Source organism: Pseudophryne corroboree, chromosome 7 (genome assembly GCF_028390025.1).
Source record: "Pseudophryne corroboree isolate aPseCor3 chromosome 7, aPseCor3.hap2, whole genome shotgun sequence".
Taxonomy (NCBI): domain Eukaryota; kingdom Metazoa; phylum Chordata; class Amphibia; order Anura; family Myobatrachidae; genus Pseudophryne; species Pseudophryne corroboree.
This window is the reverse complement of record NC_086450.1, coordinates 178,049,713-178,076,460: the sequence shown is the minus strand read 5'-3', so window position 1 is coordinate 178,076,460 and position 26,748 is coordinate 178,049,713. Positions and strand designations below refer to the sequence as shown.

The window sequence follows — 26,748 nt, the reverse complement described above, 5'->3', positions numbered from 1 at the left end:
TGTTAGGGGTTTCACACACAAACGCTTAGCGGTCACATCGCCCTGCACAAATATAATTTAAAGGTATTGCTTTTTCTTCCTGAAAGTTAATCAGAATTAACACAGGATAGGCACGTCTGGCCGGAGGAGCCGCTGACGGCAGATAAGTGGACTTACCGGCAGTAGCCCATGAAATCCACTTGTTCAGTTCTTCACCAAACAAAGCCTCCCCCATGCAGGGAAGGTTTTCAACACCCTTTTTTGGAATTGACCTCTGCCGTCCACAGCAGTAGAGTGAGTTGATAGTGCCAATCTCCTTAATTACCTCACTCATGAAGTTAGCCGAATCCTGAATATGTTGCAGGAGTGTTATTAGCTCATCCTGAGGCATGGTATCAAAACCCTCTATTATGTTACCAGATCATTCAACGATGGCCCTTGTGATCCAATCACAAGCAATGGTGGGTCACTGTGCGACTCCCACTGCAGTGTAAATGGATTTGAGCGTAGTCTCAATCTTACGATCAGCAGGGTCTTTTAAGGAGTTAGCACCAGGTAGAGTGAGCCCAATCTTACGTGACAGCCTGGACACTGAGGTATCCACAGGTAGAGGATTTTCCCACACTTTCCTATACTCAGTGGGGAAAGGGAAGGAGTATAGCAAGCAACCACTTCGGGGTTTGACATTTTTTGTCAGGATTAACCCACGCCTCTTTAAAAAGTTTGTTTAATTCCTCAGAGACAGGAAAGGTGGCAGTATACTTTTGTTTTATATTAAAAAATGACTTCTCCTCAGGTTCTGCCTCTTTATCATGGATATTTAGGACCTCCCTAATAGAATATATAAGGGCTTCCACACTCAGAGACAGAGTACTGGCTCCTTCATCCACCTCAACTTCCCCTTCCTCAAAATCTGGCATTTCATTATCAGAGTCAGCTTGGAGCACATGGGGTAATGGGCCTAATTCTGAGTTGATCGCAGCAGCAAATTTGTTAGCAGTTGGGCAAAACCATGCTGCACTGCAGGAGGGGAAGATATAACATGTGCAGAGAGAGTTAGATTTGGGTGGGGTGTGTTCAAACTGAAATCTTAATTGCAATGTAAAAATAAAGCAGACAGTATTTACCCCGCACAGAAACAAAATAACCCACCTAAGTCTAACTCTCTCTGCAAATGTCATATCTGCCCCCCTGCAGTGCATATGGTTTTGCCCAATTGTTAACAAACTTGCTGCTGCGATCAACTCAGAATTACCCCCATTATGCGTTTCTGAGAAACCAGCAGAGGGTGCTGAGAGACAGGTCTGAGATCAGAAGTATGAGTCAGAAAATCATCCATAGATTTCTTAAATACTTGTCTTTCCTGCCTGGCAGTTTCCAGCTCAGAGGATATGTTAGACAACATCCCTTTTATTGAATCCAGCCACTCAGGCCCCTGTGTGCTGCTTCCTTGTGAAGGGAGACTGCACTGTGTACACAGCAGAGACTTCCGGGAGAGTGAAAAAACCTTGTGCTGCAGGACGGACATGTCCATGTTTATACAACAGAACACACACAGGAGCAGTGAATAACACAGAGACCCAGTGTAAGCCTGGATGGAGTGAGACAGAGAGGGAGATAACCAGCACACCATTGCCTCTATCAGCTAAAGCAGTGCTTTGCCTGGCAGAAAACTAGAGCCTTAGTGAGGTAACAAGTTTTTTTTGATGTATATGCATACAATATATTGCTCCCCCCCTTTCTACAAAACCTCCTGGTATCAGTAAGGTGTTTTTGAGGATACTTGGATGAGCAGTGCTTCCCTGCATGCAGCCTGTAGTGTGGTGCAGCAAGAAATGGCGCCTCTGAGCTGCTGGTCCCGCTCTCTGGGAAGCCCTGCCCCCTTAATGGCGCACGGTCCCTGCAAAGTTTATACTGGCAAACACTCCTTTCTTACAGAAAACGGGGTTAAAACCCCTTTACTGCGTCAGCGCCAGTGTGGGAATCTGCAGCGGGCACCACAGCCCACAGCGCCAAGTGCCCGTCGCGCCCTTACGCCGCCATTGTAACCAAGGACCCGCTAACCGGGACACCGATTTCTGTACTCACCACTCCAGCATCTTCAGCTCTGTTAGGGCTGGCAGCGTGCTGTTAGAGTGCGCGCACACCCTGGGGGTAATGCGTAAAAACATCTCAGGACCTATGTCCTGTCGGGGTAAATACAGATCATTAACCTTTAAGAGGTTGGCATCCGACTGTGATCTCGTACGCAGTTGATGTTCCTCGCATCTGCGTGGAGGTTGTGAAGAAGCAGAGGCAGAACTAACAGAGCTGGTGCACTGCACTGGGGCCCACTGCAGTGAAGGGGCCTGCAGCTGCCGGCATTACAGTGAGTCACACTGACTTATTATATGCTGCCGCCAACGCTGCTCAATGCCAGTGCCCCAGAGCCTGTATGTAAGCATGGCCGCTGCACAGTCTTTGCTCAGGTCCAGGCTGGAGGGATGAGGAGAGGCTGCTCTCCTCTCAGCATCTCCCTGCAGACTCAGTATAATGCTGCCTGTGCCGGACGGCTCGACCAGAGGGGGAGGAGGAGCCTCTCTCTCAGCTAATCCTACTTATATTCCAAGCACCCCGTCCCCCGTCTCCTGATTGTCCATGGCACCAAAAGTCTGTGGGAAGAAAACAAAGGAACTGCCCATCTCCATGCGCTGCAGCAGTAGTCCTTGATTGTCCACGCTACTGATGCCAGGCAGGAAAAAAACAACAAAAATACAGTAATACAAGTGACAAGTGTTGCTCAGCCTCTCTCTCTCTCCCTCCCTTGCCCATCTTTTTCTCTCTCACGGCCTCCTCTCTTTCTACCTTTCAGCCCCCCTTCTCTTTCCCTCCCTCTGCCCTCACTCTCTCTCCCCCTCTGTCCTTTGCCCTCTCTCCACCCCCCTCTCTTCATCTACCATCTCTCTTTCTCTTTCCCTCTGCCCTTTCTCTCTCTCTCTCTAATCAGCCCCTTTTCTCTTTCCCTCTGCCCTCTCTCCCCTTTGGTCATCTCTCTCTATCGGCCCCCTCTCTCTCTCACTCTCCCCCTTTCTCTATCGTCCTAAGTGGATGCTGGGGTTCCTGAAAGGACCATGGGGAATAGCGGCTCCGCAGGAGACAGGGCACAAAAGTAAAGCTTTTACAGGTCAGGTGGTGTGTACTGGCTCCTCCCCCTATGACCCTCCTCCAGACTCCAGTTAGATTTTTGTGCCCGGCCGAGAAGGGTGCAATTCTAGGTGGCTCTCATAAAGAGCTGCTTAGAGAGTTTAGCTTAGGTTTTTTATTTTACAGTGATTCCTGCTGGCAACAGGATCACTGCAACGAGGGACAGAGGGGAGAAGAAGTGAACTCACCTGCGTGCAGGATGGATTGGCTTCTTGGCTACTGGACATGAAGCTCCAGAGGGACGATCACAGGTACAGCCTGGATGGTCACCGGAGCCACGCCGCCGGCCCCCTCACAGATGCTGAAGCAAGAAGAGGTCCAGAATCGGCGGCTGAAGACTCCTGCAGTCTTCTTAAGGTAGCGCACAGCACTGCAGCTGTGCGCCATTTTCCTCTCAGCACACTTCACACGGCAGTCACTGAGGGTGCAGGGCGCTGGGGGGGGGGCGCCCTGGGAGGCAAATGAAAACCTTTAAAAAGGCTAAAAATACCTCACATATAGCCCCAGAGGCTATATGGAGATATTTACCCCTGCCTAAATGTACTAAATAGCGGGAGACGAGCCCGCCGGAAAAGGGGCGGGGCCTATCTCCTCAGCACACGGCGCCATTTTCTGTCACAGCTCCGCTGGTCAGGAAGGCTCCCAGGTCTCTCCCCTGCACTGCACTACAGAAACAGGGTATAACAGAGAGGGGGGGCAAAATAAATGGCAATATATTAATATAAAAGCAGCTATAAGGGAGCACTTAATCATAAGGCTATCCCTGTCATATATAGCGCTTTTTTGGTGTGTGCTGGCAGACTCTCCCTCTGTCTCCCCAAAGGGCTAGTGGGTCCTGTCTTCGTATAGAGCATTCCCTGTGTGTCTGCTGTGTGTCGGTACGTGTGTGTCGACATGTATGAGGACGTTATTGGTGTGGAGGCGGAGCAATTGCCAAATATGAGGATGTCACCTTCTAGGGGGTCGACACCAGAATGGATGCCTTTATTTGTGGAATTACGGGATAGCGTCAACTCGCTTAAGCAGTCGTTTGCCGACATGAGGCGGCCGGACACTCAATTAGTGCCTGTCCAGGCGCCTCAAACACCGTCAGGGGCTGTAAAACGCCCCTTGCCTCAGTCGGTCGACACAGACCCAGACACAGGCACTGATTCCGGTGGTGAAGGTGACGAATCAACCGTATTTTCCAGTAGGGCCACACGTTATATGATTTTGGCAATAAAGGAGATGTTACATTTAGCTGATACTACAGGTACCACTAAACAGGGTATTATGTGGGGTGTGAAAAAACTACCAGTAGTTTTTACCGAATCAGAAGAATTAAATGACGTGTGTGATGAAGCGTGGGGTGCCCCGATAAAAAACTGCTAATTTCAAAGAAGTTATTGGCTTTATACCCTTTCCCGCCAGAGGTTAGGGAGCGCTGGGAAACACCTCCTAGGGTGGACAAAGCGCTAACACGCTCATCAAAACAAGTGGCGTTACCCTCTCCTGAGACGGCCGCACTTAAAGATCCATCAGATAGGAGGATGGAAAATATCCAAAAAGGTATATACACACATGCAGGTGTTATACTACGACCAGCTATTGCGACTGCCTGGATGTGCAGTGCTGGGGTAGTTTGGTCAGAGTCCCTGATCGAAAATATTGATACCCTGGACAGGGACAATATTTTACTGTCGTTAGAACAAATAAAGGATGCATTTCTTTATATGCGTGATGCACAGAGAGATATCTGCACACTGGCATCACGGGTAAGTGCTATGTCCATTTCGGCCAGAAGAGCTTTATGGACACGACAGTGGACAGGCGATGCGTAGAGGAGTTATTTGGGGTCGGTCTATCGGATTTGGTGGCCACGGCTACGGCCGGGAAATCCACCTTTCTACCTCAAGTCACTCCCCAACTGAAAAAGGCACCGACCTTTCAACCGCAGCCCTTTCGTTCCTTTAAAAATAAGCGAGCAAAGGGCTATTCATATCTGCCACGAGGCAGAGGACGAGGGAAGAGACAGCAACAGGCAGCTCCTTCCCAGGAACAGAAGCCCTCCCCGGCTTCTACAAAAGCCTCAGCATGACGCTGGGGCTTCGCAAGCGGACTCGGGGGCGGTAGGCGGTCGTCTCAAGAATTACAGCGCGCAGTGGGCTCACTCGCAGGTAAATCCCTGGATCCTGCAGATAATATCTCAGGGGTACAGGTTGAAATTAGAGACAGAGCCACCTCGCCGTTTCCTGAAGTCTGCTTTACCAACGTCCCCCTCAGAAAGGGAGACGGTTTTGGAAGCCATTCACAAGCTGTATTCTCAGCAGGTGATAGTCAAGGTACCTCTTCTACAACAAGGGAAGGGGTATTATTCCACTCTTTTTGTGGTACCGAAGCCGGATGGCTCGGTAAGGCCTATTCTAAATCTGAAGTCCTTGAACCTGTACATAAAGAAGTTCAAGTTCAAGATGGAGTCACTCAGAGCAGTGATAGCGAACCTGGAAGAAGGGGACTTTATGGTATCCTTGGACATCAAGGATGCGTATCTCCACGTTCCAATTACCCCTCACACCAGGGGTACCTCAGGTTCGTTGTACAAAACTGTCACTATCAGTTTCAGACGCTGCCGTTTGGTTTGTCCACGGCACCTCGGGTCTTTACAAAGGTAATGGCCGAGATAATATTTCTTCTTCGAAGAAAAGGCGTATTAATTATCCCATACTTGGACGATCTCCTAATAAGGGCAAGGTCCAGAGAACAGCTAGAGATGGGTTTAGCACTATCTCAAGAGGTGCTAAAGCAGCACGGATGGATTCTGAATATTCCAAAATCCCAATTAATGCCGACAACTCGTCTGCTGTTCCTGGGGATGATTCTGGACACAGTTCAGAAAAAGGTTTTTCTTCCCGAAGAAAAAGCCAAGGAGTTATCTGACCTGGTCAGGAACCTCCTAAAACCAGGAAAGGTGTCTGTACATCAATGCACAAGAGTCCTGGGAAAAAATGGTAGCTTCTTACGAAGCAATCCCTTTCGGCAGATTCCATGCAAAGGGATCTGTTGGACAAATGGTCAGGGTCGCATCTTCAGATGCACCTGCGGATAACCCTGTCGCCGAGGACAAGGGTATCCCTTCTGTGGTGGTTGCAGGAGGCTCATCTATTGGAGGGCCGCAGATTCGGCATGCAGGATTGGATCCTGGTGACCACGGAGGCCAGCCTGAGAGGCTGGGGAGCAGTCACACAGGGAAGAAATTTCCAGGGAGTGTGGTCGAGCCTGAAAAAGTCTCTTCACATAAGCATTCTGGAACTAAGAGCAATCTACAATGCTCTAAGCCAGGCGGAACCTCTGCTTCAAGGAAGACCGGTGTTGATCCAGTCGGACAACATCACGGCAGTCGCCCATGTAAACAGACAGGGCGGCACAAGAAGCAGGAGGGCAATGGCAGAAGCTGCCAGGATCCTTCGCTGGGCGGAGAATCACGTGATAGCACTGTCAGCAGTATTCATCCCGGGCGTGGACAACTGGGAAGCAGACTTCCTCAGCAGACACGACCTTCACCCGGGAGAGTGGGGACTTCATCCAGAAGTTTTCCACATGCTATTAAACCGTTGGGTAAAACCAATGGTGGACATGATGGCGTCTCGCCTCAACAAAACACTGGACAGGTATTGCGCCAGGTCAAGAGATCCGCAGGCAATAGCTGTGGACGCGCTGGTAACACCTTGGGTGTACCAGTCGGTATATGTGTTTCCTCCTCTGCCTCTCATACCAAAGGTATTGAGGATTATACGGCAAAGAGGAGTAAGACTAGTGGCTCCGGATTGGCCAAGAAGGACTTGGTACCCGGAACTTCAAGAGATGGTCACGGACGATCCGTGGCCTCTACTTCTGAGAAGGGACCTGCTTCAGCAGGGTACTTGTCTTTTTCAAGACTTACCGCGGCTGCGTTTGACGGCATGGCGTTTGAATGCCAGATCCTAAAAGGAAAAGGCATTCCAGAAGAAGTCATTCCTACCTTGATAAAGGCAAGGAAGGAAGTCACCGCGAAGCATTATCGCCGTATTTGGCGAAAATATGTTGCGTGGTGCGAGCAGCGGAGTGCTCCGATGGAGGAATTTCAACTGGGTCGTTTTCCTACATTTCCTGCAATCAGGATTGTCTATGGGTCTCAAATTGGGATCTATTAAGGTTCAAATTTCGGCCCTATCAATATTCTTCCAAAAAGAATTGGCCTCAGTCCCTGAGGTCCAGATTTTTATCAAAGGAGTACTGCATATACAGCCTCCTGTGGTGCCTAAGGTGGCACCGTGGGATCTAAATGTAGTTTTAGATTTCCTCAAATCCAATTGGTTTGAACCACTAAAGAATGTGGATTTGAAATATCTCACATGGAAAGTGACTATGTTACTGGCCCTGGCTTCGGCCGGGAGAGTATCTGAACTGGCGGCTTTGTTTTATAAAAGCCCTTATTTAATTTTCCATTCGACATAGGGCAGAGCTGCGGACGCGTCCGCATTTTCTCCCTAAGGTGGTATCAGCGTTTCACCTGAACCAGCCTATTGTAGTGCCTGCGGCTACAGACGACTTGAAGGACTCCAAGTTGTTGGACGTTGTCAGAGCCTTAAAATATACATTTAAAGGACGGCTGGAGTCAGAAAATCTGACTCGCTGTTTATACTGTATGCACCCAACAAGTTGGGTGCACCTGCTTCTAAGCAGTCGATTGCTCGTTGGATTTGTAACAAAATTCAACTTGTACATTCTGTGGCAGGCCTGCCACAGCCTAAATCTGTTAAGGCCCATTCCGCAAGGAAGGTGGGCTCATCTTGGGCGGCTGCCCGAGGGGTCTCGGCATTACAACTCTGCCGAGCAGCTACGTGGTCAGGGGAGAACACGTTTGTAAATTTTTACAAATTTGATACCCTGGCAAAGGAGGACCTGGAGTTCTCTCATTCGGTGCTGCAGAGTCATCCGCACTCTCCCGCCCGTTTGGGAGCTTTGGTATAATCCCCATGGTCCTTTCAGGAACCCCAGCATCCACTTAGGACGATAGAGAAAATAAGAATTTACTTACCGATAATTCTATTTCTCGGAGTCCGTAGTGGATGCTGGGCGCCCATCCCAAGTGCGGATTATCTGCAATACTTGTACATAGTTATTGTTAACTAATTCGGGTTATTGTTTAGGAAGCCATCTTTCAGAGGCTCCTCTGTTATCATACTGTTAACTGGGTTTAGATCACAAGTTGTACGGTGTGATTGGTGTGGCTGGTATGAGTCTTACCCGGGATTCAAAATCCTCCCTTATTGTGTACGCTCGTCCGGGCACAGTACCTAACTGGAGTCTGGAGGAGGGTCATAGGGGGAGGAGCCAGTACACACCACCTGACCTGTAAAAGCTTTACTTTTGTGCCCTGTCTCCTGCGGAGCCGCTATTCCCCATGGTCCTTTCAGGAACCCCAGCATCCACTACGGACTCCGAGAAATAGAATTATCGGTAAGTAAATTCTTATTTTCTCTCTATCTCTTAGCTTCCTCCTCTATCTCTCTCCCTTGGCTGTCTCTCTCTATTTCTCTACCTTGCCCCCTTCTCTATCTCTCTCTCTCTCCATCACCCCCTATTTATTTTTCTCAGTTTACCCTTCTCTCCATCTCCCCCACTCTGTCTCTCTCTCTCTTCGTCTCCCCTCTTTAAGTTCCCTCTCTCTCTCTCTGTCTTCCCACTCTCTCTCTGTCTAACCCCTCTCTCGCTCGCTCTCCCTATTTTCCTGTCTCTCTCCCTCCGTCTCCCCATCTTTTTCTTTTCCTCCATTTCCCCGTCTTTATCTCACTCTCCCTCCATCTCCCCTACACCACTCTCTATCCTTCCCTCAGTCTCACTTTCACTCACTATCTCTCCTCTTCCCTGACATAATTCCTTTTCTATCTCTCTTAGTAAATCTTTCCACTAACATTGTCTTTTAAAAACCTATGTCCCTCGACTGGCCTGACCGCACATCCCTCATTCCCTTACTGAAAATAATGCCCCAAATGTGACCTCCCACAGAACTGATAATCCCCCTAATCTCACAATGAAAATAGTGCCCCAAAACTGACCCCCTCCCCAGATCTGATAATCTCCCAATTTCTCAATGAAAATAATGTCCCAGGATTGCCTGAGGGGTGGAAACAGCAGCTCAGCAGCAGCTTGAGGGACAGAGAGAGCTCCAGCATGTGCTGGCTGTCAGTGTCTCCGGTTGTCACCTCTGCCTACCCTGTTCCCTACCTAGTCTCAGAGTCCGAGTCAGTGTGCACCTCCTCTGCTCCTCCTCCTCCAGCTCTGCGGGGCACCCTCTAACTTTTCCGGCGCCTGGAGCTCATGCTCCACTGGAGCCGCCCCCATTACACCCCTGACTACTGCATGTATGGAAACCTAACAAAACTGGCTACATAAAGATTTAGTAAATGACACAGATAAGATGTTATATGCTGATGGCATCACACAAGAACTGCTTACCTTCTACACGGACCTCTGCATTCAACTGGTCTGTGCCAGCATCACAGGTATATGTGCCGGAGTCAGAAGGCCGAACACTTTGTATGGTGAGTTGCCGATGGATTCCTCGTGCCAAGATTTTCACACGTCCCCCTGACACCAGCTCCTCACCATCTTTCAGCCAGCGCACCTTAAAGTTTGGCCGGGACAACTCACAGGCTAGAACCAAATCATCACCGGTCATTAGAACATGATGCTCTGGAGTTCCTGTGTTACCCACAATGGTTACTGGAGGAGCTGATGGGGGAGAGAAAACAAGCAGATAATAGAGGGTCTGACAATAAGACAAATCCAAAGTCACCACAAAATGACTGCAAAGCAAGTAATGTGCAGCCCTTATCAGCCGAAACAGCAAACGTCACTACGGGCAATGTCATCTGAGAATAGGCACTGACAGGGAGGCATTGCAAGCATTGAGAAAGGGGTTATATAAGCTGGTGTAGGCATTGCATAGTACACTGGAGGCATGACAGGAGGATGAAGGAGGCAGAGCAAGGACACACACAAGCGCATGGACTGGGGTATAAAGGGCCACTGGAGATGCGGGAGGATAAATTGAGGATAAAATGTTAGCATGACTACAAGCAGGCAACACGCGTTATGTTGTTACTGGAAAGCAGCCACTTCTGCTTCAACAAAGTGGGTCACGGTTACAGTAATATGGTTTCAGGGTTGTTTAAAAAGCAAAAGTTAGAGGGAAACTACCATCAAATCTCTTTGGAGTAATAACCTTTAAATGATCTGTACTTTGTTCTTTCATCAATCTACAGTATTGTTATGTTTATTAACATAATTATGGAAATAGAGCTGCAAGAAGTATCATTTTTCCATTGCTGCAAATTAGCAGAGGTATTTTACACCTGATGGGGTTCAGACATCAATAGTCAATGTTTCTGCTGCTTTATGTCTGACTGTAGGTTCTAGACTCTATTCACAAAATGTCATTTTGCCAGCAAACTTATGCCGTCAGCTACTGTCATCTAGTATGGTGTTGCCAGAAATAAGGTTTTAAAAAAGTTTAACATATATATTTTTTGAATGCAGTTTAGTTTAATCCATAATAAAAAAAGTTTGATTATTAATTTATGTTTAAAAAAAACAACCTCAATGTTAATAACATGTTTGTAATATTTTAAACAAATCTTTATATTTTATTTCAGAAAGCAAATGAAGTAGTGACAGCCCTAGTGTGCGTAGAACGATGGATTGGTAACTATTGCCGGTCATAGCCAGTTTCACAATCATTTTTCATAAATGCAAGAGGTAACTAGTTATGTATCACTGCGACAAACAGCGATAAAAATACGACAACGGTTGGGAATGTTAATAAGTAACTCCCACCCCAGGTGTTAATACTTTTACATTGTTCAATAACATTGTTTAAACATTTTAAAACTAACAATATAGGTGGCTGCTCACCAAGTTCTATTGCATGGGTGTGGTATAGAAGCTCTACATGCATTAGGGGGGTCATTCCGAGTTGTTCGCTCGCAAGCTGCTTTTAGCAGCTTTGCACACGCTAAGCCGCCGCCTACTGGGAGTGAATCTTAGCTTATCAAAATTGCGAACGAAAGATTCGCAATATTGCGATAAGACATCTCTGTGCAGTTTCTGAGTAACTCGAGACTTACTCGGAATCTGCGATCAGTTCAGTGCTTGTCGTTCCTGGTTTGACGTCACAAACACACCCAGCGTTCGCCCAGACACTCCTCCGTTTCTCCAGCCACTCCCGCGTTTTTCCCAGAAACGGCAGCGTTTTTTCACACACACCCATAAAACGGCCTGTTTCCGCCCAGAAACACCCACTTCCTGTCAATCACATTACGATCACCAGAACGAAGAAAAAACCGTGAGTAAAATTCCTAACAGCATAGCAAATTTACTTGGCGCAGTCGCAGTGCGGACATTGCGCATGCGCACTAAGCGGAAAATCGCAGCGATGCGAAGAAATTTACCGAGCGAACAACTCGGAATGACCCCCTAGGTCTACATTCATGCTGTCGACCCCATATGGTCGACAGGCACAAGGTCGACATGGAGAAAAGGTCTACATTTGAAATGTCGATGTTGGAAAAGGTTGACAGGTGCAAAAGATCGACAGGGTCAAACGGTCAACATGGCAATGGTCAACAGAAAAAATGGTCAATCGTGAAGTTATTACTCCTATTGTTATGAAAATAAATTCTGATGCAAATTCTCACTGTTACCAACACTCCACAGGAACTTCACTGACTAATGCGGTCAGTGATTAGAGTACTATGAAATGCAAAGCCAATTACACATCTCTAATTCTCCTGGACCACTCTGCTGTTTCTGATACAGCTCACCACTCTCTTCTGATACAAACACAGCATTCCCTACTTCTTCAGGACAGCGTCCTCTTCTGGATCTCATTCATTGTTTGCTTCTCTGGATCTACCTCTTATCTGCGTCCTCTATTTAAGTACCACAAAGCTTGGTCCCAGGTTCTCTGCTCTTCTCTATCTACTGTATACTTCTATTGGAAAAAACAGGATTTTAATACCTACCGGTAAATCATTTTGCTCCTAGCCCGTAGAGGATGCTGGGGTCCACTTCATGACCATGGGGTATAGACGGTTCCGCAGGAGCCATGGGCACTTTAAGACTTTTCAATGGGTGTGAACTGGCTCCTCCCTCTATGCCCCTCCTCCAGACCTCAGTTATAGGAACTGTGCCCAGGAAGACGGACATTTCGAGGAAAATGATTTACTTTTAATACTAGTGGTGAGATACATACCAGCTCACACCTCAACCATGCCGCACAACATGGCATTCAACTTAACACATGCCAACAGGCATGAACCAAGTACAGCAACATGCTGAAACTAATATAACACAACATGTGTAACACTATTGAACTAAACTGCAGGTAAAGTATGCACTGGGACGGGCGCCCAGCATCCTCTACGGACTAGGACAGAGGTTCTCAAACTCGGTCCTCGGGAGCCCACACAGTGCATGTTTTGCAGGTAACCCAGCAGGTGCACAGGTATATTAATTACTCACTGACACATTTTAAAAGGTCCACAGGTGGAGCGAATTATTTCACTTGCGATTCTGTGAGGAGACCTGCAAAACATGCACTGTGTGGGCCCCCGAGGACCGAGTTTGAGAACCTCTGGACTAGGAGAAAAGGATTTACCGGTAGGTATTAAAATCCTGTTTTCTCATACGTCCTAGAGGATGCTGGGGTCCACTTCATGACCATGGGGTTTATACCAAAGCTCCAGTGCGGGCGGGAGAGTGCGGATGACCCTGCAGCACCGATTGACCAAACTTGAGGTCTTCATTGGCCAAGGTGTCAAACTTGTAGAATTTTGCAAATGTGTTTGACCCCGACCAAGTAGCCGATCGGCAGAGTTGTAATGCCAAGATCCCCCGGGCAGCCGCCTAGGATGAGCCCACCTTCCTAGTGGAATGGCCTTTCACCGACATCGGTAACGGCAATCCAACCGTAGTATGAGCTTGCTGAATCGTACCTCTGATCCAACGCGCAATAGTCTGCTTGGAAGCAGGACACCCAATCTTGTTGGGAGCATACAGGACAAACAAAGACTCTGTTTTCCGAATTCGAGCTGTTCTAGCGACATAAATCTTTTAAGCTCTAACCACATCTAGAGACTTTGATTCAGTGAACGTGTCAGTAACTACTGGCACCACAATAGTTTGGTTTATGTGGAAAGATGAAACCACCTTTGGAAGAAAATGTTGGCGAGTTCTCAACTCTGCCCTATCTTCATGGAAGATCAGGTAAGGGCTCTTGTGAGACAAGGCCCCCAATTCAGACACCCACCGTGCGGATGCCAATGCCAAAAGCATCACCACTTTCCAAGTGAGAAACTTCAACTCTAGCTCTCGTAGAGGCTCAAACCAATCCGATTGAAGGAAGTGCAACACCACATTAAGGTCCCATGGTGCCACTGGAGGCACAAATGGAGGCTGGATGTGCAGAACCCCTTTCACGAAGGTCTGAACCTCTGGAAGAGAGGCCAGTTGTTTTTGGAAAAACACTGACAAGTCCGAAATCTGGACCTTGATTGACCCCAATCGGAGGCCCGCCTCCACACCAGCCTGCAGAAAATGGAGAAAACGTCTTAAGTGAAACTCTTCCGTAGGAGCCTGCTTGGATTCACACCAAGACACATTTTTTCCAAATACGGTGGTAATGTTTCAACGTTACTCCTTTCCTGGCCTAAATAAGTGTGGGAATGACTTCTTTCAGAATACCCTTTCTGGCTAGGATCCGGCGCTCAACAGCCATGCCGTCAAACGTAGCCACGGTGAGTCTTGATACATGCACGGCCCCTGCTGCAGCAGGTCCTCGCGAAGAGGAAGAGGCCGAGGATCTTCCATTAGCAATTCCTGAAGATCTGTGTACCAGGCCCTCCTTGGCCAGTCCGGGGCAATGAAGATTGCTCGAACCCTTGTTCTTCTTATGATCCTGAGAACTTTTGGGATCAGCGGAAGTGGAGGGAAGACATATACTGACCGGAATACCCAGTGGGTCACTAACGCATCCACCGCTATTGCTTGAGGGTCTCTCGACCTGGAACAATATCTCTGAAGCGTCTAGTTGAGACGAGATGCCATCATGTCTACTTGAGGAACTCCCAAAAGACTTGTCACCTCTGCGAAGACTTCTTGGTGGAGGCCCCACTCTCCTGGAGGGAGCTCGTGTCTGCTGAGGAAGTCTGCTTCCCAGTTGTCTACTCCCGGAATGAAAATTGCCGACAGAGCTTGTACATGCCTTTCTGCCCAGAGGAGGATCTTTGTCACCTCTGCCATTGCCGCTCTGCTTTTCGTTCCGCCCTGACGGTTTATGTATGCGACTGCTGTTACATTGTCCGACTGGATCTGTACGGGATGATCTTGAAGAAGATGTACTGCTTGTAGAAGGCCGTTGTAAATGGCTCTCAATTCCAGCACGTTTATGTGAAGGCAGGCTTCCTGACTTTACCATTTTCCTTGGAAGCTTTCCCCCTGAGTGACAGCTCCCCAGCCTCGGAGACTCGCATCCGTGGTTACCAGGACCCAGTCCTGAGTCCAAAACCTGCGTCCCTCTAGTAGGTGCGAACTGTGTAGCCACCACAGGAGTGAAATCCTGGCTTTTGACGACAGGACTATCTTCCGGTGCATGTGTAGGTGGGATCCCGACCACTTGTTCAACAGGTCCCACTGGAATAGTCTGGCATGGAACCTGCCAAACTGTATGGCCTCGTAGGCCGCCACCATCTTCCCCAACAATCGAATGCACTGATGGATCAACACACTTGATGGCTTCAATATCTGCTTTACAGTGGCGTGCGGTGAGGTCAGAGGCTGGTGAGGCACTACAGCCATAATGCCTGCCGAATCCTGCCGATGACCCCTACTGCCGCCAAGCCAATGCCCGCTACTGCCACTGAGCCGATGCCTGCTGCCACCGCCAATGGCTTACAAACTCGCCCACCATCAACTGACCCATCCCTCCGCCACTAATTTGCACCTCAGTCCGATGCCGCCAATGCCCGCTGCCTGCCTGCTCATCATACTTGTGATATATTGTACATTTTTATAGAAAAAAAAAAAAAATTAGTGTTTGGGAAGGGAGTGGGAGGAGGACATGAATGCAATTTTGTTGTCCAGGGCTTCCATTAACTTAATGGAGAAGGGTCTGAATGGGTTAAAAAAAAAAAAAAAAAAAAAAAAAAAAATGAGGTCCCCCATCCTAAGTATAACCAGCCTCGGGCTCTTTGAGCCGGTCCTGGTTGTTTAAATACTGGGAAAAAATTGGACAGGGGTTCCCCGTATTTAGACAACCAGCACCGGGCTCTTAGACCGGTCCTGGTTCCAAAAATACGGGGGACAAAAGATGTAGGGGTCCCCCGTATTTTTAAAACCAGCACCGGGCTCCACTAGCCAGGGACATAATGCCACAGCCGGGGGACACATTTATGTAGGTCCCTGCGGCCGTGGCATTACCCCCCCAACTAGTCACCCCTGGCCGGGGTTCCCTGCAGGACTGGGGACCCCTTAAATCAAGAAGTCCCCCCCCCCCCCCTCCAGGCATCCAAGGGCCAGGGGTGAAGCCCGAGGCTGTCCCCAGCACCCCTGGGCGGTGGGTGCCGGGCTGATAGCCATAAGTGTGTATAAAAAAGAATATTGTTTTTTGTTGTGAAACTACAAGGCCCAGCAAGCCTCCCCCGCTTGCTGGTACTTGGAGAACCTCAAGTGCCAGCATGCGGGGAAATAACGGGCCCACTGGTACCTGTAGTTCTACAACAACAAAAATACCCAAATAAAAACACTACACACACACCGTGAAAGTAAAAATTTATTAAAACACACTTACACACTCCCACATACTTACCTACATCCCATGCCGGTCACGTCCACTTGTCCATGTAGAATCCAATAGGTAGTTCCTGTAAAAATGAGAGAGTGATTACTTACCTACATCCCACGCCGGTCACGTCCACTTGTCCAGTAGAATCCAATAGGGCCGGTACCTGTAAAAATGAAAATTATACTTACAAACAAAGTAATTCACAGGAGGAGAGAGAGAAATTAATGAATATTATACACTCGCTGACGCGGGAGGACGTTAGCATAGACAGGGGAGAGTGCTGCTGCTAACTGGGATGATGGAGCAGGCTCCCCCAATAGTTGTGAGCCTAGTAGCTGTACCCCTAGTAGCTTTGCCCCCAGTAGCAGTGCCCCGAGTAGTTGTGACCCCTGTAGTTGTGCCCCCAGTCGCTGTGCCCCTTGTAGCTGTGCCCCCTGTAGCTTTGCCCCTTGTGGCTGTGCCCCCAGTAGTTGTGACCCCTGTAGCTGTGCCCGTTGTAGCTGTGCCTCTTGTAGCTTTGCCCCCAGTCGCTGTGGCCCCTGTAGCAGTGCCCGCAGTCGCTGTGCCCCCAGTAGTTGTGACACCAGTTGCTGTGCCCCTTGTAGCTTTGCCCCCAATAGCTGTGCCCCCTAGCTGTGCCCCCAGTCGCTGTGCCCCCTGTAGCTTTGCCCCCAGTAACTGTGACCCCTGTAATTGTGCCCCCAGTTGCTGTGCCCCCCAGTTGCTGTGCCCCTTGTAGTTGAGCCCCCCAGTTGCTGTGCCCCTTGTAGTTGAGCCCCCCAGTTGCTGTGCCCCTTGTAGTTGTGCCCCCAGTTGCTGTGCCCCTTGTAGTTGTGCCCCCAGTTGCTGTGCCCCTTGTAGTTGTGCCCCCCAGTTGCTGTGCCCCTTATAGTTGTGTCCCTTATAGTTGTGCCCCTTTTGCTCTGCCCCTGTTGCTGTGCCCCTTATAGTTGTGCCCCTGTTGCTGTGCCCCTTGTTGTTGTGCCCCCCAGTTGCTGTGCCCCTGTTGCTGTGCCCCCGTTGTTGTGCCCCTTGTTGTTGTGCCCCTTGTTGCTGTGCCCCCCAGTTGCTGTGCCCCTGTTGCTGTGCCCCTTGTAGTTGAGCCCCCCAGTTGCTGTGCCCCTTGTAGTTGTGCCCCCCAGTTGCTGTGCCCCTTGTAGTTGTGCCCCTTGTAGTTGTGCCCCCAGTTGCTGTGCCCCTTGTAGTTGTGCCCCTTATAGTTGTGCCCCTTTTGCTGTGCCCCTTATAGTTGTGCCCCTGTTGCTGTGCCCCTTGTTGTTCTGGTGCCCCCCAGTTGTTGTGCCCCTTGTTGTTGTGCCCCTTGTTGCTGTGCCCCCCAGTTGCTGTGCCCATTGCTGTGCCCCAGTTGCTGTGCCCCTGTTGCTGTGCCCCTTGTTGTGCCCCCCATTTGCTGTGCCCCTTGTAGTTGTGCCCCCCAGTTGCTGTGCCCCTTGTAGTTGAGCCCCCCAGTTGCTGTGCCCCTTGTAGTTGTGCCCCCCAGTTGCTGTGCCCCTTTTAGTTGTGCCCCTTGTAGTTGTGCCCCTTATAGTTGTGCCCCTTTTGCTGTGCCCCTGTTGCTGTGCCCCTTGTTGTTGTGGTGCCCCCCAGTTGTTGTGCCCCTTGTTGCTGTGCCCCCCAGTTGCTGTGCCCCTTGTTGTGCCCCCCAGTTGCTGTGCCCCTTGTAGTTGTGCCCCCCAGTTGCTGTGCCCCTTGTAGTTGTGCCCCCAGTTGCTGTGCCCCCCAGTTGCTGTGTTCCTTGTAGTTTTGCCCCCCAGTTGCTGTGCCCCTTATAGTTGTGCCCCTTTTGCTGTGCCCCTTATAGTTGTGCCCCTGTTGCTGTGCCCCTTGTTGTTGTGCCCCCCAGTTGCTGTGCCCCTGTTGTTGTGCCCCTTGTTGTTGTGCCCCTTGTTGCTGTGCCCCCCAGTTGCTGTGCCCCCCAGTTGCTGTGCCCCTTGTTGTGCCCCCCAGTTGCTGTGCCCCTTGTTGTGTCCCCCAGTTGCTGTGCCCCTTGTTGTTGTGCCCCCCAGTTGCGGTGCCCCTGTTGCTGTGCCCCTTGTTGTTGTGCCCCTGTTGCTGCCCCCAACACAAACACATAAAAAAAATTAAAAAAACACACACACATACTTACCGCTCCTGCAGCGCTGAACTCCGTCTCCGTCCGCCGGCTCGTCTCTGCTGTACTATGGGAGAGACGTCATGACTCATGATGTCTCTCCCATAGTAGCGGTGCTGGCTGCAGTCGGGAAGGGGGTGATTGGACAGCGGATCCAGCACTGGATCTGCTGGGCCAATCACATCTGGGGCACTGATAGGGGCGTGCATTCATTGCCTGCCTCCCCTGACTGCACGTCCCTGCTGCTTTACCATTTTCTGGATTTCCAGAGCCTTTTCCACCGGAAGACAAACTCTCTGAACTTCTGTGTCCAGAATCATCCCGAGAAAAGACAATCTTGTCGTCGGATCCAACTGTGATTTTGGAAAATTTATGATCCAACCGTGTTGTTGGAGTGTAGACAGGGAGAGTGTGATGTTCTGTAGCAACTGCTCCCTGGATCTCGCCTTTATCAGGAAATCGTCCAGATAAGGAATTATATTGACTCCTCTTTTACGAAGGAGGACCATCATCTCCGCCATCACCTTGGTGAATACCCTCGGCGCCGTAGAGAGACCGAAAGGCAACGTCTGGAACTGGTAATGGCAGTCCTGAACCGCGAATCACAGATAAGCCTGGTGAGGAGGGTAAATGGGAACATGCAGGTAAGCATCCTTTATGTCCACTGACACCATGTAATACCCCTCCTCCAGACTGGAAATTACTGCCCTGAGTGATTCCATCTTGAACTTGAACCGTTTCAAGTAGAGATTCTGATTTTTTTAGGTTTGGGATCGGTCTGACCGAGACGTCTGGCTTCGGAACTACAAAGAGGCTTGAATAAAACCCCTCCCCTTGTTGTGGCAAAGGTACCAGGACTATGACCTGGTCCTGACATAATTTTTGATTTGCCGTCGTTACTGCTTCTCTTTCTGGAAGAGAAGCTGTCAAGGTCGATTTGAAAAATCGGCATGGGGGAACATTTTGAAACTCCAGTTTGTACCCCTGGGACACTATTTGTAAAACCCAGAGATCTAGGCCAGATTGAATCCAACCCTGACTGAACAGTTTTAGACGTGCCCCCACCTGAGCGGCCTCCCGCAAGGGAGCCCCAGCGTCATGCTGTAGATTTGGCAGAAGTAGGGGTAGACTTCTGCTCCTGGGAACCTGGAGCCGCTGTGGGCTTCTTTCCCTTTCCCCTACCTGCAAAGAAGGGGGAACCTCTCGCTTTTTTGTATTTACTGGGCCGAAAGGACCGCATGTGAGGGTGATTTGTCTTTTTTGCCGATGCAGGCGCATAGGGCAAAAATGTCGAGTTACCTGCGGTAGCCGCCGAGACTAACGCATCCAGTCCATCGCCAAATAAGGCCTCACTTTTATATGGGAGAGCCTCCATATTTCTTTTGGAATCAGCATCCGCGTTCCACTGGCGAATCCACAACGCCCACCGAGCCGATACTGCCATGGTAGTGGCTTGTGAGCTCAGGAGTCCTATATCTTTCATCGCTTCTAGCATGTATGCTGCAGCGTCTTTGATATTCCCTAACTTAAGGAGTATCTCATCTTTATCAATCGTGTCAATTTCTGACGACACGCTTTCTGACCATTTTTCAATAGCACGACTCACCTATGTGCAAGCAATTGTGGGTCTGTGTAGCGTACCATTTGCAACATAAATGGATTTCAATGTAGTTTCCATTTTGCGGTCTGCCGGCTTCTTTAGTGAAGCCGTGCCATGTGCAGGAAGAATTACCTTCTTTGTCAACCTGGACAGAGCACTATCTAACACAGGGGGTGACTCCCATTTTTTCCTGTCCTCCACCGGGAAAGGATAAGCTATCTGAATTCTCTTGGGAATACGAAATTTATTTTCGGGATTCACCCACATCCCTTCAAAGAGAGTATTAAGCTCGTGGGAAGGAGGGAAAGTAACCTTGGATTTATTTTCCTTATAGAAATAAGCCTTCTCCTGAGGTACAGGAGTGGCTTTCGTGACTTCTAGAACTTCCCTTATAGCTACAATCATATATTGTATATTTTTTGCCAATTTATGATCTATTTCTCTGGAGTCGGTATCGTCGACACAAGAATCAGTGTCCGTGTCGGTATCAGTATGCACAATATTCGCAAATGGTCTCTTATGTGACCCAGAGGGGTCGCCTGCGGATGGAAGAACAGAGCCCTGAAAAATCACATCCTAAACAGATTTTCTCCAGCACTCAGCATGAGATTCAGACTTATCTAATATCCTATTGATATGATGCATACTATCACGTATTTCTTTCACCCATGCAGGCTCTTGGTGTGCCGGCAGCGCCACCACATTACAACTCTGTGTCCCTAAAATGCCTTCCTCTGGGGAGGAACTCCCTGCCTCAGACATGTCTTACATACGTGTACAACACACACTCACAGACACACTGGGACTTATAGGGGACAGACCCACAGTAAAATCTGTCAGAGGGACACAGTTTAGGAGCAGCCAGTTCACAACCCAGCGCCAAAGAAAAAATCCCCGCGCCGCATACTTTTTACCCAGAGACAAAATCCCTGTGTCGCTTACTCCGTACAGAGAAACCTTTAAGCGCTATTATATTGAGCACAATATGTATTAGCACCCAGGCCCACCCTTTTTTCACCCTGATACTTGTTCAGAAGTGGAGGAGGACCAGCTTCTTCTCTGCAGTCTGTGAATGAGAGAAAATGGCACTGAACAGTGTGCTGGCTACCTGAGGAAGCTCCGCCCCCGCAATGGCGCGTTTCTCCTCAGAGATTTTTCACATAATATTTATACTGGCGGGGTAGGGCTGTGCCATGGCATGTTATGCCCCCTTTTATTCAGTTTACGAGGTTATTTGCTGCCCAGGGCGCCCCCCCCCAGCGCCCTGCACCCTACAGTGCCTGTGTATGTGTGGGCAGCAATGGCGCGCTGCGCTCCCGCCAGCCGCGTGGTACCTCAGCCGTCACTTTGCTTGATAGAAGATCTGTCTTCATACACTCACCTGTCTTCTGACTTCTGGCTCTGTGAGGGGGGTGACGGCGTGCTGTGGGAGTGAGCATCTAGACACGGCTAGCGTTCAGTTCCCTTCAGGAGCTAATGGTGTCCTGTCAGCCAGAAGCAAAGCCATGAAACTCTTCAGGAAGTTGGTTCCTACTTCTGCCCCCTCAGTCCCACGAAGCAGGGAGACTGTTGCCAGCAGTTCTCCCTGAAAATAAAAAACCTAACATAAGTCTTTTCAGAGATACTCAGTAGAGCTCCTCAGAGTGCATCCAGTCTGCCTGGGCACATTTCTAAAACTGAGGTCTGGAGGAGGGGCATAGAGGAAGGAGCCAGTTCACACCCATTGAAAAGTCTTTAGAGTGCCCATGTCTCCTGCGGAACCGTCTATACCCCATGGTCATGAAGTGGACCCCAGCATCCTCTAGGACGTATGAGAAAGTAAAGCTTCTTTGGATTTCAGACTCACTGCTCTACAGATAATACCCAAATTTTTATTTGCCTTCTTTGCGTCATTGACTATTAATGGTGGTTGTAAAATATGCTCTAAGCAGCAGGAAATTCAAATCACCACCATATTAATCAGAAGTTTATATTAACAGAGGCCTGATGTCAGGTAGAACTGAGGCTATAGTGAACACTGCAGCTGCTTCAGACGGTATCCGTTCACATGGTCGACCATGTTATGGTCGACAGTCATTAGGTCGACCACTATTGGTCGACATTGACATGGTCGACATGGACACATGGTCGACACATGAAAATGGTCGACACAAGACAGGTCGACATGATTTTTTTTAACTTTTTTTTCTTTTGGGGAACTTTTCCATACTTTACGATCCACATGGACTACGATTGGAACGGTAAAGTGTGCCGAGCGAAGCGGTAGCGGAGCGAAGGCACCATGCCCGAAGCATGGCGAGCGAAGCTGTGCACTAATTGGGGTTCCCAGTCACTTTACGCAAAAAACGACACCAAAAAAAGTAAAAAAACTCATGTCGACCTTTTCATATGTCGACCTTTCATGTGTCGACCATTTTCATGTGTCGACCATGTGTCCATGTCAATGTCGACCAATAGTGGTCGACCTAATGACTGTCGACCATAACATGGTCGACCATAACATGGTCGACCATTCATACCGGAACCGCTTCAGACTATGGCACACACAAACACATATGAAAGCTATTTCTAACCTATTTACTTGTGAGCTGGAGAATTATGCCATATATTAAGTCTGAAAAGTGTACTGAGCTCTCCCATCCCACCCCATTTCCTTTCCCATTTACAATGTAACTTGTCAGCCAGCCAAAGTTACTATGAATTGCTGTTGTTTTTTTACTTTGTTGCAACAATGTTACTGTATTAAGAAAACTGTAAACCGTTCATGCTGCAAAGGAACTTGCAATATTTTACAGTAAATGTCATTTTTGTCACCATAAAAATTTGTAACAGGTAAATCATATTATAATCAATTGGGGGTTATGAATTAAAAACAAAATCAAGCGGGAATGTCTTTTTAAAGGTGATTACATCCAAGTGATTTTGATGAGTGGAGCTGACCTTGCGGGGGGCTCACGGCATATGCTGGGGAAGGAGAGATGCAGGGTGTTAGGGGACAGGTTGCAGGGTGGTGTTGGTTGCAGTGCCTCTTCGTCTCTCCTGTTACCTCCCACAGTGACATAAAAGCTGAAGCTGTCGTTGCGGACATCACACAGATATTCCCCTGCGTCATCACGTGCTGCTCCAAGGATGGTCAGCGAGCACTCCGCTCCCCTCTCCTCCACTAGTATGTGCAGATTGTCTTTCAGTCGCTCGCCGTCCTTGTACCATCTGACTTCAGCATCAGCTCGGGACAGGGAAAGTGCCAGCCTGAGGTCCTCAGACACAGTGCACACCCTCCGTGGCATGACCTGGTCACGCTCTAAGATCACCACTACAGCCTCTTCCAAGAACCAAACACCGAGAGGAGTTAGAGTCCCAGGTGGCAATGGACAGGGGACAGAATCTAACTGCAATTTGAATCCCCTTTTAATCAGGTTGCAAACAACTTTTAATTTACAATAAAGGATGAGAAAAAGCAGTTAACACACCCAAATTCCAACGACAGACACATTATCATGAAAACAGGTTTGTATGTTCCAGCATTAAAGGGACATCATCAGAACTGTGCATGACTTAAGTGTATATTTTGTCTTATCATTAAGAAGGGAATTATTGATAAAGGACTAAAGATTGCGTGTGCGCCCGGCCAATGCGATTGGATCGCATTGGCTGTGAATGCTCTTGCCTGACTGACAGGCAGTGGCGTTCATGTGGTGGCGACACGAATGTGGGCGGGGTGGCACTGTTTATGGGGTAGCTGCGTGACGTCACACGCAGCCGCTCTGAAGGAAAACATGGCGGCGGTGTGCCTGCCTTCACAGCCAGGCTGCAAAGGCAGAGGGCCAAACCACAGTTGCTGCTATCACAATTAAATTACAGTCGCAGCCGCTGGGCGGCACAGTCAGCATGCTGCCCTGCAATGGGCGGCTCCCAGCATGTGAGAGAAAGGATTGCAGAATCTGCAATCCAACCTGAATAATCCCCTTTGCACATTATATTGTAATAACAGTGGCCCTCATTCCGAGTCGTTCGCTCTGTATTTTTCATCGCATCGCAAAGAAAATCCGCTTAGTACGCATGCGCAATATTCGCACTGCGACTGCGCCAAGTAATTTAACAATGAAGATAGTATTTTTACTCACGGCTTTTTCATCGCTCCGGCGATCGTAATGTGATTGACAGGAAATGGGTGTTACTGGGCGGAAACACGGCGTTTTATGGGCGTGTGGTTGAAAACGCTACCGTTTCCGGAAAAAACGCAGGAGTGGCTGGAGAAACGGGGGAGTGTCTGAGCGAACGCTGGGTGTGTTTGTGACGTCAAACCAGGAACGACAAGCACTGAACTGATCGCACAGGCAGAGTAAGGTTGAAGTTACTCAGAAACTGCAAAGTAGTTTGTAATCGCAATATTGCGAATACATCGGTCGCAATTTTAAGAAGCTAAGATACACTCCCAGTAGGCGGCGGCTTAGCGTGTGTAACTCTGCTAAATTCGCCTTGCGACCGATCAACTCGGAATGAGGGCCAGTATTTTCAAAACATTATTCAGCTGGAATTGCTATCACTGTATGTTTTCAGTCTGATTTGGATTGTCCCTTATTATTGTCTAATTTCTATATTAAAGACTTTGCTTAGTTTCTTTCATGGTGCCAGGAATTCTGTTTGCAGATCTCACCATTCAGTACCATGGCCATTAATAATTCACTTTTCTTCCCCATGATCCCTTTATCTTTAAACAGAGCTCTTCTGGCAAACTTACCGATACCCCTATCAGACATAAGACCCGGTAAATATACAGGTATGGTCTGGGCCTATCAACCTGGGAAATCCTGCATCTCAGGGGTATATTTACTAAGCTCCCGATTTTGACCGAGATGCCGTTTTTTCTTCAAAGTGTCATCTCGGTTAATCTCGGTAATTTACTAAACACTAATCACGGCAGTGATGAGGGCATTCGTAATTTTTTGCAAGTTCAGGTAAAAAATTACGAATGAATACACCATCGGTCAAAACGCGGCTGTTTAAGTATGAATCTCGGTCATTTACTAAGAAGTGCAAAGCCAAAAAAGAACAAACACTGCCGTGAAAAATTACAACTCGTAAAAAAGTGCTAAAAAAAAACAGACCTTTTTTTTTTATTCGTGATTGGATAGGCATGCACGGATCCATGAGATCCGTGCATGTATATCAGTGGGAAGGGGTGGGAAAGTGCTTATTTTTTCAAAAAAAATTGCGTGGGGTCCCCCCTCCTAAGCATAACCAGCCTCGGGCTCTTTGAGCCGATCCTGGTTGCAGAAATATGGTGAAAAAAATGACAGGGGTTCCCCCATATTTAAGCAACCAGCATCGGGCTCTGCGCCTGGTCCTGGTCCCAAAAATACGGGGGGAAAAAAGAGTAGGGGTCCCCCGTATTTTTAAAACCAGCACCGGGCTCCACTAGCTGGACAGATAATGCCACAGCCGGGGGTCACTTTTATACAGCGCCCTGCGGCCGTGGCATCAAAAATCCAACTAGTCACCCCTGGCCGGGGTACCCTGGGGGAGTGGGAACCCCTTCAATCAAGGGGTCCCCCCCCCCCAGCCACCCAAGGGCCAGGGGTGAAGCCCGAGGCTGTCCCCCCCCATCCAATGGGCTGCGGATGGGAGGGCTGATAGCCTTTGTTGTAAAATAAAAGATATTGTTTTTAGTAGCAGTACTACAAGTCCCAGCAAGCCTCCCCCGCATGCTGGTACTTGGAGAACCACAAGTACCAGCATGCGGCGGAAAAACGTGCCCGCTGGTACCTGTAGTACTACCACTAAAAAAATACCCAAAAAAACACAAGACACACACACCGTGAAAGTATAATTTTATTACACACATACATACATACTTACCTTATGTTCCCACGCAGGTCGGTCCTCTTCTCCAGTAGAATCCAAGGGGTACCTGTTGAATAAATTCTACTCACGAGATCCAGGGGTCCAGGCTCCTCGGCAAATCCAGGGATAATCCACGTACTTGAATAAAACAAAAAAACGGTTGCCCGACCACGAACTGAAAGGTGACCCATGTTTGCACATGGGTCACCTTCCCACGAATGCCAGAAACCCACTTTGCCTTCTGGCTAAGTGGGTTTCTTCAGCCAATCAGGGAGTGCCACGTTGTAGCACTCTCCTGATCAGCTGTGTGCTCCTGTCCTCACTGACAGGCGGCACACGGCAGTGTTACAATGTAGCGCCTATGCGCTACATTGTAACCAATGATGGGAACTTTCTGCCCTGCGGTTGACCTAAAGTGACGTCACCGCTGAGCAGAAAGTTCCCATCATTGGTTACAATGTAGCGCATAGGCGCTACATTGTAACACTGCCGCGTGCTGCCTGTCAGTGAGGACAGCAGCACACAGCTGATCAGGAGAGTGCTACAACGTGGCGCTCCCTGATTGGCTGAAGAAACCCACTTAGCCAGAAGGCAAAGTGGGTTTCTGGCATTCGTGGGAAGGTGACCCATGTGCAAACATGGGTCACCTTTCAGTTCGTGGTCGGGCAACCGTTTTTTTGTTTTATTCAAGTACGTGGATTATCCCTGGATTTGCCGAGGAGCCTGGACCCCTGGATCTCGTGAGTAGAATTTATTCAACAGGTACCCCTTGGATTCTACTGGAGAAGAGGACCGACCTGCGTGGGAACATAAGGTAAGTATGTATGTATGTGTGTATGTATGTAATAAAATTATACTTTCACGGTGTGTGTGTCTTGTGTTTTTTTGGGTATTTTTTTAGTGGTAGTACTACAGGTACCAGCGGGCCCGTTTTTCCGCCGCATGCTGGTACTTGTGGTTCTCCAAGTACCAGCATGCGGGGGAGGCTTGCTGGGACTTGTAGTACTGCTACTAAAAACAATATCTTTTATTTTACAACAAAGGCTATCAGCCCTCCCATCCGCAGCCCATTGGATGGGGGGGGACAGCCTCGGGCTTCACCCCTGGCCCTTGGGTGGCTGGGGGGGGGGGACCCCTTGATTGAAGGGGTCCCCACTCCCCCAGGGT

General features: G+C 48.9%; 1 protein-coding gene across 4 annotated transcripts in view; it reads right to left on the bottom strand.

Annotated features, from left to right (window-relative positions):
• The window catches only part of OBSL1 (obscurin like cytoskeletal adaptor 1), a 246,191-nt gene that overhangs the window by 42,352 nt on the left and 177,091 nt on the right, over positions 1 to 26,748 (bottom strand). For 3 of the 4 annotated variants that reach the window (XM_063933802.1, XM_063933804.1, XM_063933803.1), the window contains 2 exons: positions 22,784 to 23,059; positions 9,640 to 9,915 (listed from right to left, as the gene is read on the bottom strand). In XM_063933802.1, coding sequence (XP_063789872.1) covers positions 9,640 to 9,915; positions 22,784 to 23,059 — 552 coding nt within the window. The remainder of the gene's footprint in view (positions 1 to 9,639; positions 9,916 to 22,783; positions 23,060 to 26,748) is intronic. The other variant, XM_063933805.1, reaches the window with a different exon arrangement.